At 40.2% G+C, this 18,746-nt stretch overlaps 1 protein-coding gene across 1 annotated transcript in view; it reads right to left on the minus strand.

Moving 5' to 3' along the window:
- The window catches only part of LOC126248708 (oxysterol-binding protein-related protein 8), a 211,432-nt gene that overhangs the window by 168,340 nt on the left and 24,346 nt on the right, over positions 1–18,746 (minus strand). Inside the window, exon 5 of the mRNA XM_049950002.1 lies at positions 3,099–3,160. Within this exon, the coding sequence (XP_049805959.1) occupies positions 3,099–3,160 (62 nt within the window). The remainder of the gene's footprint in view (positions 1–3,098; positions 3,161–18,746) is intronic.

The raw sequence follows: 18,746 nt of genomic DNA on the forward strand, positions 1-18,746 counted from the left end.
TGTAGTGGGACAGCCTAGGGGGGGAGGGGAGGGGATGGGGGGGTGGGGAGGGGGAGGAGTGGGGCAGCCTGGAGGGAGGGGGAGGCAGTGGGGCAGCCTGGAGGGAGGGGGAGGCAGTGGGGCAGCCTGGAGGGAGGGGGAGGCAGTGGGCACTGTGGGGGTGGCTGGGACAATGGAGGAGCACTAGGACAGCAGGAGACCGGGGGGGGGGGGTGAGGGTGATGGATTGTGGTGGGATGGGGGTTTGTAGAGGGTGGTAAGGATTGTAGGGCGTGGTAGGAGTGGAGCTCCGTAGTGGTGGGGTAAGGGTTTTGGAGAGATAGGTGGATCTCACTGGCAGTGGAAATATGGGGATTATTTCAAAAGTTCTGCACACTGTAAGACAAAATTAAAGCAAATAATTTATTATACAAAATATCTTTACAAGCCTTCAATATAATCTCCATTCTTTCTTATGGCAGTTTCCCAATGTCTTGTCAACTTCTGTATTCCAGACAGAGCACCTTCATTTTTGAGCTGTCTGATCAATCGCGTCACCTTACTGGAAGCCTGGTCAAATGTATGAAAATGTTTTCCACAGATTTGTTTCTTCTATTTGATATCAAAGACTGGTGGGCTCGTATCAGGACAGTATGGTGGGTGGAGAAGTGTTTGCCCACCCATATCTGTTGGACATTTCTCTCACTGGTAAGACAATATGAGGTCTTGCATTATTGTGCAAAATGAGAAGAGTAGCTGCGAGCTTGTTAGGACTTCTCTGATGAATTTTAAGGTGCAAAACATTTTGTAGAAACAGCTTGTTGTACATTCCCGTTACAGACATCCTCTGGAGCACTCTGTTTGTAGCTATGACTCCATTTATATCATATGCAAAGATCATAATCAGTTTCATGTTTGTTTGTTTGTTTGTGGCAGAATTTTTTCGGGTGTGGAGAGCCAGAATTTTTACCAGTGTGACAACTGAGACTTCAGTTCTGGGTCAAAATCTTGTATCCAGGTTTCATCTAGTGTAAAAATCCCTTTCAGAAATTGTTCTCCTTCTATTCAGTAATGTTTGAGCAATTTTTCCATGATTTTTGTGAGACTTTTTCACTCAGCAACTTTTCTCATCTTTGATTTTCCTCACTTTTTCGTCAATCCTCTCTCAACATGTCATTAACAATAACATGAGAAGAGTAGTCTGTTACAGTTGATGGTCTTCCAGTTCTTGAGTTATGCTTAGTGCTCACCCAACCTTCATGGAAACGGGCAGACCAATTTGATACTGTCCTATGATCCACTACACTAATCGCACACCCCCCTCTCAAAGGGTTGTAAATTTCTATTGGGTTCTTTCCATGTAGGGATTTGATTATGATGTAAGAATGCTTGTCACTATGTGTACTTAAACCTGACTCAGTTTCGCTTCCATTTTAAAACTAAATTACTGTTGACACAATCATGTGAATCAGCAAACAGATATACAAACTTGATCAGGCCACCACAGAGGTCACGCATGCAAAGTGTGAAAAACTTTTGAAATAACCTTCATATGCGTATTTATTCTGGTAACAATCACAAAACTGAGAGCTAATTCAGAGGCAGAAATGGTAAGGGACTGATTACCCTATAACAGGTCATGCCGGTGGTTTGTGGTGCCAAGCTGGTGCCTTCCATCATGTTAAAATCAGGAAAATTTAGTGAACAAGACACCAATGAGTGTTCACTACCATGCTTCTCAAACCACTGTAGCATAATTCTGGCTTTGTGATGGTTATCCTACTATAAAATGCCATCACCACCATCTGAGAAGACATCAAGCATGAAGAGATGCAAGTGGTCCACAATAATGTTCATATAGTCCACAGCAGTCATGGTGCCTTCTATCACTACCACATATCTCACTGCAGGCCAAGGTAATGTCGACTATAGCATATCACTGCCACGACAGACAATGATGGTGCAGTCCGGTTTCAATCAGCCATTTGTCTGGATGACGGGTATCTGGACACGCTCATCGACCTGGTGTAATAAGAAACACTATTCATCCAACCAGGTCACATGGTTCCATTGATTGATAGTCTAATTTAAATAATACCCTACCCACTTCGATTGTAATTGATGATCTTGCATCAACAGGGGGACACACAACAGCCATTAGACGCAGAGATCCATGTTCATCAATAAACACTGAATGGAATAATCTTCAACACTTGTACATGTCCAGCATTGTACCCTGTCAACAGATCTGCCATAGATCGCTGCCTATACTGCTTTACAGAGTGAGCAAGCCTCCGACCTCCATGTTCTGTGACAAGGTGTGGATATCTAACACCTTGTAGAGTCTACTCGTGATTTCACCATCCTTCAACTACTTTCCACAGATGCTCATGACAGTACCATGACAACAGCCACCAGGGCAGCTATTTCCGAGGTGCTCGGTCCCTGGTGCCAGGCCATGAAAATCTGCCCTTTGTCAAAGCTGTTTATGTCAGTTGATTACTCCATTTGCTGACTGTATTATCACTAAAACAATTCCCTACTCATTTCTGCTCTGTTTGTGCAGTTCCCTTACTGTGTCACATGCTCTTAACACCACCAAGCAGCATTCAATTGCGCGCTCACACATTCGCTGCAAACACGTATCGGTCGTTGGGAAACTGGTACTCTTTGTTGAAACATAACACATTTCAACAAAGAAAATTAAGGAAAGATGAAATCATATCAGATCTGCTCTCTTACTCAGTGAACAGGATGTTTTAACACTGTAAGACAGTGTTACTTGCTATGCATCCACCACAGGACTGTCTATGTTTGAAATAAAAATTTTGAACAACAATGAGCGTTTGATATTCACATCCTTACAATGAAAAAAAATAATAATAATAATTTCAAAAATTATGGTGAGATACTTCCAGGTGTGTGTACAAAGATTGCAGTATATATATTTTCACATTACTGGTGATATTAAATGAATACCATCTCTTAAGTTACTTCAGTTCATAACACAATTAACAAGGTGATCCAGATAGACAATCTTCTAATTAATTGATGCAAATGTGTGATTGATTAACTTTGTAAATAAGTACAATGGAAGATTTTGGTGAGCAAAATAATACCTTGTCGGATGCAGGAGATTCTCCAGATTTAGACACACTGTTGTCAAGCCAGTTTGCTACATCTGAAAACAAAACAAAAATTAATGTAGAATAGTTCTTTATGCAACTCCATGGGTGACGGTTTTGTTTCATTCTATATGAACAAATCAGATATGTTTTACTCACAGTAGTAAAAGGGGTTCGCCATGACAAATGTTTTCGATGTTCTGTTGCTGGTTCAATATCAACAGACAAGATAATATGTGTTTTGTAAACAAAATGTGAATAATACAAGTCTTTTTAAGGCTCAAAATAAAAATAAATAACCTCCTTTTTCTCTGCAGAAAGTAATAAATCAAGGTTCGAAAAGCACAGTAACCAGCTAAATACGAGTTAAGGAAGTGTCTCATGTAATTAATATAAACAATGAATCTCTCATGCAAAATGTCATTTTTATCTTCGCAATAGTTCTCATTTACTATTATTTAATTTCTTTAAGCCAGTTCCAGATAAAAAAAAACTGACACATACACAAAAATTGTATGAGGTCAATAAAAACTTTCACGTTGCAGAAAGCTTGGAAGAGCAAGACCAAAAGCCCAACGCTTGACATTGGATGTAACCTCTGGTCCTTGGTATCTGAGCACATTCACACTGGAGTGTTTTCATTAATACATTTATCTCACTGTGAGAGAAGACAGTTAATGGCTTCATGGAAAAATGTTTCCAGTTGCCTATGGTACCAAGACTGTACCTCAGCATGCACCTCTTCATCTGAAGCAAATTGATGGCCGTAAATATCTTTCTTCTGGGCTCCAAAATATGGAGATCCCATAGGGAGAGGTCAGAAATGTATGGAAGATGTGTAAGGACTTCCCAGAGAAACTTCTGCAGTGTAGTCAAAACAACCTTGGTAACATGTGGGTGGACATCACCCTGCAACAGAATCACGCTGGCTGTCAACATTCCTGGGTGTCTGGACTTCATGGGATTCTTCAATTCTTGCAAAATATCCATTTACAACTGTGTGTTAATTGTGGTGACATGTCTGAGAAAGTCAATGAGCAGTGGGCCCTTGCAGTCAAAGAAAACTGTCATGACTTTCCCAGAACTGATGGGCTAATTGTTTCAACTATGACAATGATTTGCTTGGAAGCCCTTACACATACTCTATACAGTCACGTTCTCTCCCCATTCAATTTTCATATATTTTGAGACCCGAAGAAAGACATGTTGCCTTGGCCTGCTCAATAACCAGGTCCATCCCCCATTGCGCACATGTGGAACACGATCAGATGACAGCTTCAGAGTAATCCACAACCAGCATCAACCATCCCTGGATTGACTGACCAAATGCAACAGGCACAGAACGCCATCCCACAAACTCACATCCAGCACCTGTATAACAAAATGCATGCATGTTTGCATGCCTGCATTCAACATTCTTGCAGTTTACACATGTTATTCATGTAGCAGCATTTTACATTTGCAGAGGCTTATCTCACACTTAGATTAACCTGTGATCTTGCAATGTTTATCACTGAAATATGTTACCCAAACAAATGTATTCCCAAAATTTCATTGCTTTGCATCAGGGTGCCCAACCCACTGATCGCAATCTATCGGTCGATCACCATGGCTTTTTGAGTTGATCTTATAAAACCATATACAAAATCTGTTTAAATGAGCTGCTTCTGGAAAATACTAGTTTGCTGACAATGGATTATTCGCACAGTTTTTGTAGGCGGTAAATCTCTCGACACCTCTTTTGTCTCCATCTGCATTTCACCGCCTTTAATGCTCGTGCCAAGTGTACATGAAAAACTTACCAACATGTTTGTGAAAAATGAGTGCAGCTGAACATGGGAAAACATGCAATTCCCGTTACAATGCATAAATGTAGGTGTATAAGTTTGATGTGTAATGCCAATACAATAGCAGCAGGCATACCTATAATGGGAAATACTGAACACCACTTCCGAACAGTTCACAAAGACTTCCAATCGGAAACAGCTGTTGGTAGTGGGTCAAGGAGGAAGCAACTTTCTAATCTTCAAAGTAAATTACAATCATAGCTATCTTTTTTTGTAAATCTTCTAAAAAAATGTCTTTCATACAACATATCATCATTCTGTGTATAAGAAATACTGATGCAGCATGCAAAACAATTTGACAATGGGATATTTGTTAAGGTGCACTTTCTGGCAGCTAGTGAATCCTCATTTTCCACATCTGAAAACAAGTCAGAGATCACCCACTGAATACCATGAAAACATTCCTACGAGTACAATGCTCCCTCCTGCAGCCTGAGTGAGGACATTACATGCTGTACACACCAATGCCATCTGTCCGATGGGGCATAAAACGTGTTTCTTCTGAAAAGTCCACTTGTCGACACTCAGTGGAGATTCAACTGCGGTATTGGCATGCAAATTCCAGCCTTCACTACCAATGAGCAGCAGGCAGCATGAATGCACAAACCAAATACCTGCTGGGGAGGCCTATACGTAGCAATATTCGCAGAACGGTTACTGAGGAGACACTCTGAGTAACCCCTTGATTCATCGGAGTGGTCAGCTGCTCAACAGTTGCACATCTAATCACACCTCCACAGCAGTCGCTCACCTCTATCATCTATGGCCCATGGTACACCACAGTTCCTTACGTGTCAGTTTTGGATAGCACCATTTTGTCATGCACAGCATACTGTAGCCACAGTGGCATGCAAACAGTTTACTAACTTAGCTATTCTGGAAATGCTTCCACCCTTGTCCTGCAAGCAAATGAACATGCCCTTTCGAATACCTGATAAATTGCTCCATTTCCGCATTACGACAATGACTGCACTAACTCCTGCGTCCTCCTTTCATGCCTTTTATACCCTCCACTGCTTGTGCTGTCACCTGCTGTCTGTGAGTGGTTATTGCACACTGATGTCGAACATAGGTGGTGGTCATTATTGTGACTGGAACGTGTAAATAAGTTAAACAAAGAACTTCAAGGAAAAAACCAAACCATTATAACTTTTATGTCTTTTATAAAGTGTTTCATGCAAAAACTTTACCTTTGGATAGCACAGTTACAGAAATTAAATGTGTAAAACTTTCCTCAAACACAGTCAGAACTGTCGGATCTACAAGCGTCATTGGATCATGAAGCTGCAAAGAAGTATACAGCCAGCCTGATAGAAATGAAGACAGAGTCTAAACCAATTTTCAGATTTCAGGGCAATGAAATCTGTTCTAGCTTTCATAGTTCATCATTTACAATAAGCGGATGTGGAAGATATTGCAAACAAAATGGGTACTTTTTTCTCTTGTAGTGAGTATTAACTTGAAGAGGAAATAATTTGATTTCAAAATAACATTTAATTAAAGTCAGAATACAATGAAGGTACTTTTGGAAAGTGATTGTAAAAACCTTCTCCACAATTTATCGTTTTTTTTAGATCAACTTATCTATGCAATGCATTGTTTTCAATTATGAACATAGAGAAATATAAGTGTAGAAATAAACTAATCAGTCCTCATCTTTCAGACTATGGAAAGGCAAGTATCTCACTAAACTTTTTCCAACATGTATGATGGTGTATATTTTAATTTTTTTCACCTATGTAATATCTTTAAAATTGAGCAGTAGGCCTACAACTTTGATGGAGAGAAATTACCTTTTATGTATTTTGTATAGGTAATGGAAATGGTTAATTTTGGCTCAGTGTTGTTTTGTGTTTCAACCTTTATGAATTTTTAAGTCCGTAGATTTCTAAATGGACTAAACTGCACGTAGTAGATCACAATCTTAAAAAGGTTGAGAACCCCTGCTCTACATTAATTCAGTGTTTCAATTTTTTTTCTGTCAGTGCATTTAACAAACCATGTTGCTTATCGAACATGTGAATAAATGTGAGTGTAGCAAGGGTTTGCTAGCAGACAGAAGTCAGCATGTCATCAGAGACATGAAAACTGGATGAAGTCTTTGGAACATCTTACGCCAGTGTGAAAAAGACAGATATAATTAACAATATACAGTGATCAACAAGAATACAGGGTCATCTCTCTACCATGGAAATGATAATCAACATGACACCTGGAGGGTGGGCAACAGAAAAGGAATGGTGGAGGATATATGCTGGAGAATGAACAGAAACTGTTTGATAACTTCTGTATGCAGATTTAAAATAAATAAATAAATAAAAATAAAAAAACAGTTGATATAACTGACACTGAAAAAGATTAGAATATAGTGCTTAGAGAAAGGAAATGAGTGTCACAGAAATGGTGGGTTTGTCACATGCTCTTCTGGTCCCATTATTAGAATACTTACAAGTTGGTGACCTACTATGACACCATTAGCAGTCAATAACGCATCGAAAAGCAAGGTCTTGTTAACTTATGTGGGCGTCTAAATTTTTCAACTCTGTAACATGCAATCTGTGTCAATCTGAAACGCAACTGCTGTTGGAATAAAACATTAAGGAAAAGACAAGTATGCTCGATCAAGGTGTTTATTGGACATTATTCCAAATGTGACACTGTACGAGCCTGCAGTTTTTGAGAGTAGGGTATGTAATGTTATAGTTGTATTGGTGGGGTGGGGGGTGGGGTGGGGGGTGGGGGTGGGGAGGGACATTCAATAAGTGATGCAACACACTTTTTCCTTGGGCAATTTCGGTTGAAAAAATGCAAAATTTGTTGTGGTACATTTTCAGCCCTTATAGCTTTATTAAGTTCTAATATGTGTCAGTGCCATATGCAGCCTTCAAAATGGTGTCTGTAACGGAGATCCATTCTGGGCAGAGAGCTGTCATTGAGTTTCTTTTGGCACAAAACCAGAGCATCGTAGATATTTATAAGTGCTTTCAGAATGTCTACGGAAACCTGGCAGTGAACAAAAGCACAGCGAGTCACTGAGCAAAGTGCCTGTCATCATTGCAACAAAGTCACACAAACCTGTCCAATATCCCATGTGCTGCATCACAATCAAACAACTCGCTGCACTACAGGACTCTCACAAATCTGCACACCTGAGAGGAGCTCACAAAACTTCACTGGACCGTTCTTCATCCACTCTACAGCTCGGATCTCACACCTTCCAACTTCCATCTGTTTTGCCCAAAGAAGGATGCACTCTGTGGGAAGGAGTAAATAGGTGATGGGGAGGTTATTGATGCAGCAAGACATTGGCTCTTATGTTGATCAGTTGAGTGGTATCATGTGGGCATACAGGCCCTTCCACTAAGGTGGCATAAGGCTGTTGTATTGAATGGAGATTATGTTAACAAGTAGGGTATTATAGCCACAGGAGTGGGGAATAATATAGAGTATTTGAATCCTGAATTAAACCAACCTGCTTTCAGAAAAAAACATTTTGCATTGTTTATTGAATGCCCCTCATACGATAAACACGCTCAACACTGCCGTTACCAAAATATTTTGAGATTAAGCAACATACACCAAGACTATTAAGTCTAATAGTTTCTTGGAACCTAGGACACAGATGAGACACCAGTTGATCATGAATTCTAGGATCTTTTATAGTGATGTCAACACTTTAATTACTTAGTACTATCGGGTACATCCCTGGTTTCAGGAAAGGGACCAAGATTTCCTCTCCCCACATGCTGAGAAAATTATCATTCAACCATACATCATTAACAACACTTAGGAAGGTATCTTTCACTTTCTTAATGTTAATTAATGTGGCTTATCAGATTTGATCATTTCTTGGTCACGTCTCTTGGGCCTTAACACAAAATAACAATAAGATGGTGCGGTGGTGCTCTTCGGTGTTGTTGCAATGGAACTACCAACTGCTGCTCTCCTTGATGCCCGATATGGGCAAAAAGCTAGAGTCTGGCGATAGAAATTTAATGCTCTACCATGCTATAGGCAAATCTCCAGGTACTTTCTGAAGACACACCTACTTCAACACATTTGTTGAAGCTGACCAGCCATGTTTGTTAGAAACTCTCATTATGGCTTAAGATACCTTTGTAGCTTTAGTGGAACATTTCACTGAGTCCATGTCGTGATCTCTTCTTGCTGTCTCTTGACTATCTTCACCTTATTATCCTAAAGGCTGCTATATTTTCTACAGGTAACAGGAATCTGAATCATTGCACACATACATGGCTGTTCCTAATTGTTGAGCAACAATTGTGATTCCACCATCATGCTAAGCTGCCTCTGAAGCTTGCCTGAGGACTTCAAGGTACATCCACCAACAATGATCCAATGTGACCCATCTACTACATGCTAAATGGTTGTCAGATCAAAATATCCATGTTCAAGGATGCCTACAGATGTTTCTTGTTCACAATTATCCTTACTGTCAGCTTACATTGTTCTTACTGTCTTCTTGCGACATTTGCCTTACCATGTCAAATGAAAAGTATACATGCAAACTACTAGCATTTGCAGCAGTAAGCAAGGTTTATAACATATTCATGAGTAATAGAATTAGAGATATATATATATATCTGTGTAGCACATCTTTTTGGTCTGATGATGATGGCAACAAAATATGGCATAGACTCCACGACTAAGTAATGGAGAGCTATCCTGATTCACGACGGTTCCACTGCCATCACCAATTCACAGAGACTGGTCACAGCTAGACTGAAGTTGCATTTAGTTTGCTAAATGCTTTCCCATATGTGCTCAATGAGCGAATTTCATGGCATGTGGGTTACACAAGCACTTTCCTAACATCTATCAAACCATTCTGACAATTCAGGAGTAATGGGATACTGTGCACTGTCAAATGACAGTACAGATCACCTGAAGGGTGCCATATGCAACAACAGGTGCAATGGCCATACAACAGCTTCCTATATCATTCATTTGGAAGAGATGGTAGATTTTTTCACAAATCAAAATTAAACACAACAAAACAACCCTAACATCAGAATACCTCAATCACCTGACTGACTGGTGCTCTGCCCACAAACTGTGTAAATCACTTCATCAAGTTTTTAATGTACTACCATTGGTGTGCACCACCTGTATCATGACTCGTCACACCAGAAAACATCCCTTTCCATGTAGTGTGTGTCCAGTGGGTGTATTCCTGTGGCCATGCAAATCTTGACACAGTGTAGGCAGTCTGTCTACTGTTACAGTATAGATTAACCCTGTCACCAACACACAATGCAAGACGCTCTAAGCTTTATTCAAGCAGTTTCTTGTGTTTGAAGATATTATGCGATGGTAACCAAAACTTTTGACATTTTGCAGTTCAATCTACCTAATGAATAAGAATAAAACATATATGGTGAATGTTTAACTTCTGCAAATGGCTACAGTATTTTGCCAACCTAAGCTGATCAGTATGTAAATATAGTTAAAGACAAAACTCAAAATTTTAGTGAAGTTTGTCAAAATTTTAAAACTGAAGTACATTTATGCCACTGGTGTGATATAACTTAGATGCAAAGCCGACATAGGTTTTCAGGAAATAACTGAATTATGGTTTCAGAATAATGTGATTTCTACACAGTCAGATATACAGTCATGTTGCTGCCTGAATCGGCCAATTTTTAATGTGTATCAAGGTCAATACAAAATCAAGACTGCAGGTTAAGCTCTGGATTCAAATTTACAGCAAATTTATCTTGTATTCAAAGGAATTCAATATTTATAGGAACAAACTTGTAATACTGTAACACAAATTATTTCCAGACACTCAAAAGCACTCAAAACTTACTAAATTATGTAAGACAGTTTTACAATTGATAGTCTTGGACTGTAGACCTTTGTGAGCAAGTCTGAAGCAATTCTCCAAAGTCATGATTCTCTTTCACAATCATGACTTCCTTCCTCCTCAAAAAATCACAGTGTTAAGCTGTTGCAGCAACTCTGTCATGAAGGTATTATTAACCAATTTCTCATTTTACTTTCTGTCTGGCACTGTAATGGCCCACTGCTGGTGTTTTGTCAGTATTTTTAGATTGCTATATCACTCTGCATACACTACATATTTTTGAATTAAAGGAGACCACTCAATGAAAAGCAGAAGCACCGAGCTGTCGATAAGCACACATAAAAGAAAGACCTGCTAGCTTTCAGAGCTACCCTTTGATGAAAACACACACACACACACACACACACACACACACACACACACACACACACAGAGAGAGAGAGAGAGAGAGAGAGAGAGCACTATGATGCCCGCATGGTGCCAACTGAACAGTGCCATTTTTCGGCAGGTGGAGTGGTTATGGTGGGGGTAGTGTTGGGTGAGGTGGGTAGAGGGAGAAGGAAAGGAAGTTGGGAGGTGGGAGACAGGAAGATGGACGGGGACTGAGGGTGGGTGGCTAGTGGCTCTGAGGGAAGCGGGTGGTTTTCTGGCTAGAAATGCAGGAGGGAAGAGTCGCAGCACCCATCTTGCCGACAATTTTTTCATTTCTAATTCTTCAGTTAAAAATTGATATACTCTTTCGGATGACAACTGGCAAGTGTGAGCAATTTCATGAATTTTCAATCGGCAATCCTCCATGACCATTTTGTGCACTTTTGCAATGATTTCTGAAGTAGCAACACATCTTGGCCGACCACTGTGTGGATCACCATCTAAGATCTCCAGACCAAATTTAAATTCATTTGTCCACTTGGCAACAGTTGAAATGAAGGAGCAGAGCATCCAGTGTATTCTGGAAATCAGCACGAATGTCCTCTGCTTTCATACCTTTCTTTACGAAGTACTTAATCACTGCTCAAATCTCTATTTTTTTCCATCTTTGCAAATCACTATATGGGAACAACAACAGAGCCACATCACCACCACAGCTCTCTTCCAAGAGCATTGACATGGCACTTGTTTACAGGCAACAGTCCAATGAATATCACGTGAACAACTTGTTGCACTAGCGCTGATCTCTTGAGGTGATTCCGAGAACTTTTCAAACCACCCTCGTACCATCATAAAAAGCTGTGCAGTGTTTGCAGCAGAGTTGGTATATGACATGGCTGCTTTCAAAGCTGAACCAGCCACTGATGCAATAGGATAAGTCTGTGATGAGACTGGAGCAGGAGGTGCTGGGTGGGTGGATTGAGCAGGTCTTGCACCTTTGTCTACTACAGGGATCATATCCCTGTGGCAAGGGGCTGGGAGGGGGTGTTGCATAAGAGTGGACTTGAATGTCCTGTAGGTTGGGTAGGTGACAGAAAACGACTTCATGAGGGGTGGGGAGGGTCAGACAGTCATCCATATATATGAGTCATCTTCAGATACAGAATTATTGTAAGGCTGCATACATAGACTGTCGACGTTTCACTATTTTGAGAGGGTGATCAAAATATTCTACCACGTAATAAGCCTGGAGCACTTTCTGCACAGTTAACTGTATTTATACCACAAAAGTTCTCTGATAAAATCAGTCTTATGAACTGGAGTGAAATACAAAGGAATTCATCTGGTTCAATGGAACAGATCAGTGGATTGCACTGTATTTGCGGTGTTGTTTGCAGAACGACGTCTCATGCAAAAGATGGTACCTCACAATGGCATCACAAGTAAGGACAGTTACTGCTAGAAACATCAAAGAATCTTAGACATACATGCCCCCATATGTTTCCTTATGATGCCGCAGGTGGAAAGTTATTTTTGTGCCACTAAGCCCAGTCTCTGCGTAATCAATGACCACCTCTCATCATTGCTTATGATGACCGTATCATATTAGCACAGATACGACTGTGTGTTAATACAACAGTTATTCAGAACTTTATCTCAAGTTACAGACAACTGTACTCTGATGTGACACTGTGATTCTGCAATGAATGAAGTGGTAAATGTTGTAAGTTTCAGCAACAGTCTCAAATACACATCATCTGTGAGGGGGGGGGGGGGGGGGGGGGTTGCATGGGTTGCAATTCCTCAGTCCCTGTGAGCACATCAGCATCACCAGAACCAGCTGTTGTGCTTTTGTGTCAGTGATTTGGCCACAGAATATTTTCTCACAGACCCAGTACACCAATGGCGCCTGCAACACCAGTCATCTACAAGTCTACGTCCACTGCTGTTGGCACTGCCCAGTATGGTGCCAATGGAGATTGATACCACACTGCCGCCATTGCCAATGTGAACACCATTCCAGCTGCCTGAGTCAATGTCACCACCCGATAGCCAGCACAGTGCCCCTGAAGTTCCACTTGCAGTCCACCTGACAACAGCATCAGCATCACTGGATGTGGGCCAACCTATCCACCATCATGGTCTATCCCTATGGCACTCCTACTTCCAACCCCTGGCTACAGGTGTCGTATCCCTATGGGAAATCTAGGTGCAAGACCTGCCCAATTCACCATCCACCACTTCCTTCTCTGGTCATGTCACATGCTTATCATATCCTACTAGAGACAGAGTTACCTGTGAAAGCAGCTGTGCCATATACCAAATCTGCTGTTATGACTGCACAGCTTTTTATGTCAGCATGACAACCAACCAGCTGTCCACCAGAATGAATGACCACCGCCAAAGTGTGCCCAAGAAGAAAGTTGACCATCCAGCAGTGCAACTAGCTGTTGGGCACAATATGCTTGAGTTCAATAGCTGTTCCACAATCTGTGCCTCTGGATCCTTTCCACCAGCACCAGCTTTTCTGAACTACATAAATGGGAGCTATCCTTGCAACACATTCTACTATACAGTCAAAATATGAAGTCAATAACTGTCAATTTGGAAGTTAAAAAAAAAAAAAAAAAAAAAAAGTCAGTAAAAAAACGTAATTATCCGACACTTAAAAAACTATATATATATATATATATATATATATATATATATATATATATATATATATATACTTCGCAACTGTGATTACTTGAAAAGATATGAAAACACCTTCAGTGTTTAGATTCAAATTTGCAAAGTTCTCATTTTAGAAAACCTTTCGTAATTTTTCTGTAGTAATAACTTTAATAATTTCAAGTATATATTTATGTTTTGTGTTAGGGTGAGTGTGAAAGAGAGTACTTGTGTGAGTGTATGTGGGACATTCGCCAATATTAAATTTTCAGTTTGTAATTCTGTATAGGGACTTGCAAGTGTTCCAGCTTTGTATTGTAGGAACGAATCCAATAGTGGTTCCCCAACTAGTGGATGACGGATGTCCAAGCATGTTTGAATATGTAAGAGACAGCCAGAACGTTCACGACTATATAGTTAAATTCCAGACGTAAAGTACAGCTTAAAGTTTATTTCATTTTATTTGTTTAACAAGAGAGTTTTGAGTTGCTTATTTTAATGACGTCAATGAGCTGAGAGCAGTGGTTGGTTCTTGCTAGATTTTGGCGCGAGCCGTGCCCTGAAGGTCAGTTCTGATTGGCCGTAATTCTATACAGCCAATAAGAAGTGAGACGGTTTGCCACCTAACGCATGAGATAGAGAGGCTTGTAGAGGCAGAGAGAAGATGGAAGTGGTGAAATAGCTTTCAAAGGAGCTCGTCATGCTGAAAGTGTCTGAAAGCATTATGTGTAAAACGAAGTGATATTGTGACTTCCGCGTCTCAGTACAGTGATAAAGGTAGCTGGTGTTTACCATTAACTATTGTGAAATTTTAAGAGTCGAGAGATATTTTGTTCTAGAGAAAATTGCGTGTGTAAACTTTGAACTAAAAGCATGGTGGTATTAAGTAAATTTTCTTTACTGAGTATTTATGGCAAGCAAAAACTTTAAATAAATACAACCACTGAATGCCGAGTGCAAAAGTAAATAGCAGTTTATAGACTGTGTTACTACTGTAAATGATTTCGGAATTGGATAGGAAAAGTTCTGGCTGTTTGAGTGTGACGAGGACTGTGAACAGGAACTTTAATGATTTGAACACATGTGGGCTGATAATCTTGCTTAACAGCAATTAAAAAAAAAATCCTAATGCAAGTTTAAAAGGACCTTTGAACTTAGAAATTTGAACAGCAACCTATTTCCAATTTATTCTGTAGAGTTCACAAGACTACCTTCCACTTTTTTGTACTTATAGCGGCCTCCGATGTGTAGTTATGAAATCTCAGTTTCTTCAACACTGCTTTTCTGAGATCTCTTAAGTAGCTGCAGTCAGGAGCTATGTGTGCAGATCTGCAGCAGTATTGAGGTAGGTGGACAACTTATGTTGCAGAACCACCGTCAATGTCAGAAAGAGCACGTTACATTGCAATTGGTGCTGGATCGGCCGAGAAAAACATTAGTAAAGTTTGCAGAGGTAGGTTACTTTCTAGAAAAGCAGTAGTGTTGGGATAATCTGACTGTGAAAAAATGCTCGTGAATAAATAGGAACTGTGAAAGGATGAATATTATGAGTGAACTATCAACACGTGGATAGAAAGAAAGTGATAGCTCATGAACTGTGATAGTGTTTGCTGTGCTTGGCAGACAGATTTGCAATTATATCTCTCCGAATGGAGTGGCGGATAGTGGCGACTTCATGCAGAACACAAGCTATGAGAGACGACATGACACCGGCAACGAAAGCAGTTGGCAGTGCTGACCTGAGTGGTGGCCCATAAACTGGTACGCTGGCACAGCGAGTGGTGGTCAGACCCGCAGTTACAGCTAGCTGTGTCGGAGACATCAGAAGCACAAAGTTAAGTATAGTGTCCTTTAAAACTTTGTGTGCGAGTGTGCAGAAATTGAATAAAATGGCTGAAAGTAAGCAGACAAGTGTGAAGGACAAGCTGAAGGTAGATTTGGGGAAAGAAAAAGGGGAAGAAGTTAATGATTCCATGAGCTTTAGTTTGGATGTATCACAAGCAAATTTTAGTAGTACTTTGTCAGATTCATTATATGGTAATTATGGATCGGAGGGGGAACAGAATGTATCGGATCCCAGTGTTTCAGAACTACCTGTTGCGGTAGCTAATATTGATCGGGAAATTGTGTCAGTCAATGATGGGGCAAAAGATAGTGTAGCAGGAATGTTAATGAATCTATTGACAAAAATGAGTGGGTTAGAGTCTAATATGACAAAAATGGGTACGTTATTAAGTGATGAGATGGAATCTAAAATAAGTAAAATGCGGTCTGATATTGATACAAAAATGAGTGGGTTAGATTCAAAAATGAGTAATATGGGTGTTGAAATAGAATCTAAACCAGATAAAAAAATTTCAGATCTAAGAGAATTTTGCAAGCGCGACATGGCAGTGCTTAACAATAATGTAAGAATTGAAATCAATCAGGTTAAACAGGGATGTACACAATCTATTGTTAAAGTAAAAAGTGAATTAACAACACAGATCGAATAAGTTACTGATGACCACCAACAGTTTAAAGTACATGTTAAATCAGAGATAGTCAAGACTCGTGAACATATCCAAGTGGTGGAAAACTATGGTGAAATAAATTACACAGCTCTACAAAATATTTTTTTTTTTTTTCGTTGCCAGGGAAGTTTGAACGAAAATGGGATATTGTTATGATACTCATTCCGAGTATATTTGTACTTTTTCCAAATTGGCTCTGGTTTTTGAGATATAGGTTATTTGTGGAAATGAGAGTTTCATGTGGATAATATCGACTGCAGGGTCCATATATGGTGTAATGTATTTGCTACCTGTTTTTTAATTAGTGATATTGTACTATCTTCATTAAACAATTGTGCTCAGGGAGTGCATCTGTGTGGTTGAGGATTACATCATGCAAACATCACACTGTCAGCATGTGTTCAGTCCTGTTGTGCGGTGCGTGTGTTGAAGATATTGAGGGTTGTGCAGATTTGAATTCGGCGGTACTCGACATTCATTTGTTGGCCGAGGTAATCCCCGCAACAGCCGATAGGTAGCGTTCAGTGTAAACAAGAAAAATGGCGATGGTCGAAAGTCACACACATGTGCAGTGCAGCTTCAAGGAGATAGAACCTTTTCATCGTGACGTAGCAAATAAGAGGTGAGTATTCATTTCACACAAAACAATTAATGATGTTTGTTGGATGTGATTGACATGCAAATACAAGAAAGTTCTGCATAATATGTAGTATTTGTGCAATTTTGTTTTAGGAAAACATGAGTTCTTCACGCCGTCTTTGCGTGAAGCATCCAGATGAGTTCTGCTACATTTGTGGTGAATACGTTCTTCAAAAGAACAGGAACAATATCACTCCTTTTGTGAAGGAAGCGTATCTGGCATATTTCGGAATTAAACTTGGAGATCAAGACAAGGCGTGGGCACCCCAAAAAGTTTGTAAATGCTGTGTGGAGTGCTTACGGCAGTGGACAAAACGAAAAAGGTGAAGCTTAAACTTCGGAGTGCGTATGGTATGGCGAGAGCAGAAGAACCATACAGATGATTGCCATTTTTGCATTGTTAATGTGAAAGGTTTTAATAGGTTCAAAAAACGAAAGTGGGAATATCCCGATTTGGAGTCAGCAAGAAGACCGGTGGTGCACAGCAACGATGTTCCTGTACCAACCTTCACAACATTACCCACGCTAACATCATCAGATGACGATGTGCACGGCGAGGAATGTACAAGTAGTGGTTCGGAATACGAAGGACGTGAGACACAACCCCAGCAGTTCGACCAGAAGGAGCTCAGTGACTTGATACGAGAACTCAATCTTTCAAAGCAAGCATCAGAACTCTTAGCATCCAGGCTTAAGGAAAAGAACTGTCTTCATCCAAGTGTTAAAATAACAGCTTACCGGACGAGAGAAGAAAACCTTCTTCCATACTTCAACCAAGAAGAGGTTATAGTGTATTGCAGCAATATACCTGGACTTTTACTTGAATTGGGGCTGCCGGAATATAGACCAGAGGACTGGCGTCTCTTCATAGACAGTTCCACTAGAAGTTTAAAATGTGTTCTCCTACACAATGGCAATCGTTACGCATCTATTCCAATTGCCCACTCAACAAAACTTTGTGAAGCATATGCTAACATCAAGATGGTTCTGCAGAAAATTCAGTATATGCAGCACCAGTGGTTGATTTGTGTTGATTTGAAAATGGTGAACTTCTTGCTTGGACAACAAAGTGGATACACAAAGCACCCATGTTTTATCTGCATGTGGGATAGTAGGGCAAAGCACGAACATTGGAAGCAGAAATCATGGCCTCCAAGGGAACATATGGCTGTTGGTGAAGCAAACATCATTAATGAACCTCTGGTTAGTAGGGACAAGATTGTTCTTCCACCATTACATATTAAGTTAGGACTAATGAAGCAATTCACCAAAGCTTTAGACAGAAATGTTAATTGCTTCACATACATCTGCAATACGTTCCCTGGACTCAGGGAAAAACTTAAGGCAGGAATATTTGATGGTCCTCAAATTCGCAGGCTCATCAACGATACCAATTTTACAAGTGTCATGACTGTCACTGAAGCATCGGCCTGGAACAGTTTTGTCGCTGTTGTAAAATGTTTTTTGGGCAATCATAAAGCTCCCAATTACGAGGAACTGGTCAAAAACATGCTCACTAACTTTCAAAACTTAGGAGCTAACATGAGCATAAAATTGCACTTCCTTCACAGCCACTTGGATCGATTTCCTTGTAATCTAGGTGATTTCAGTGAGGAACAAGGAGAGCGGTTCCATCAAGATATGAAAGGAATAGAGGAAGGATATAAAGGAAGATGGGACAGGCATATGATGGCAGATTATTGCTGGAATCTGCAACATGACTGTTCTGAAGAGACCTATAAAAGGAAAGCGTGCAGGAAGCGGTTCGTCATGG

Source organism: Schistocerca nitens, chromosome 3 (genome assembly GCF_023898315.1).
Source record: "Schistocerca nitens isolate TAMUIC-IGC-003100 chromosome 3, iqSchNite1.1, whole genome shotgun sequence".
In the NCBI taxonomy this organism is placed as follows: Eukaryota; Metazoa; Arthropoda; class Insecta; order Orthoptera; family Acrididae; genus Schistocerca; species Schistocerca nitens.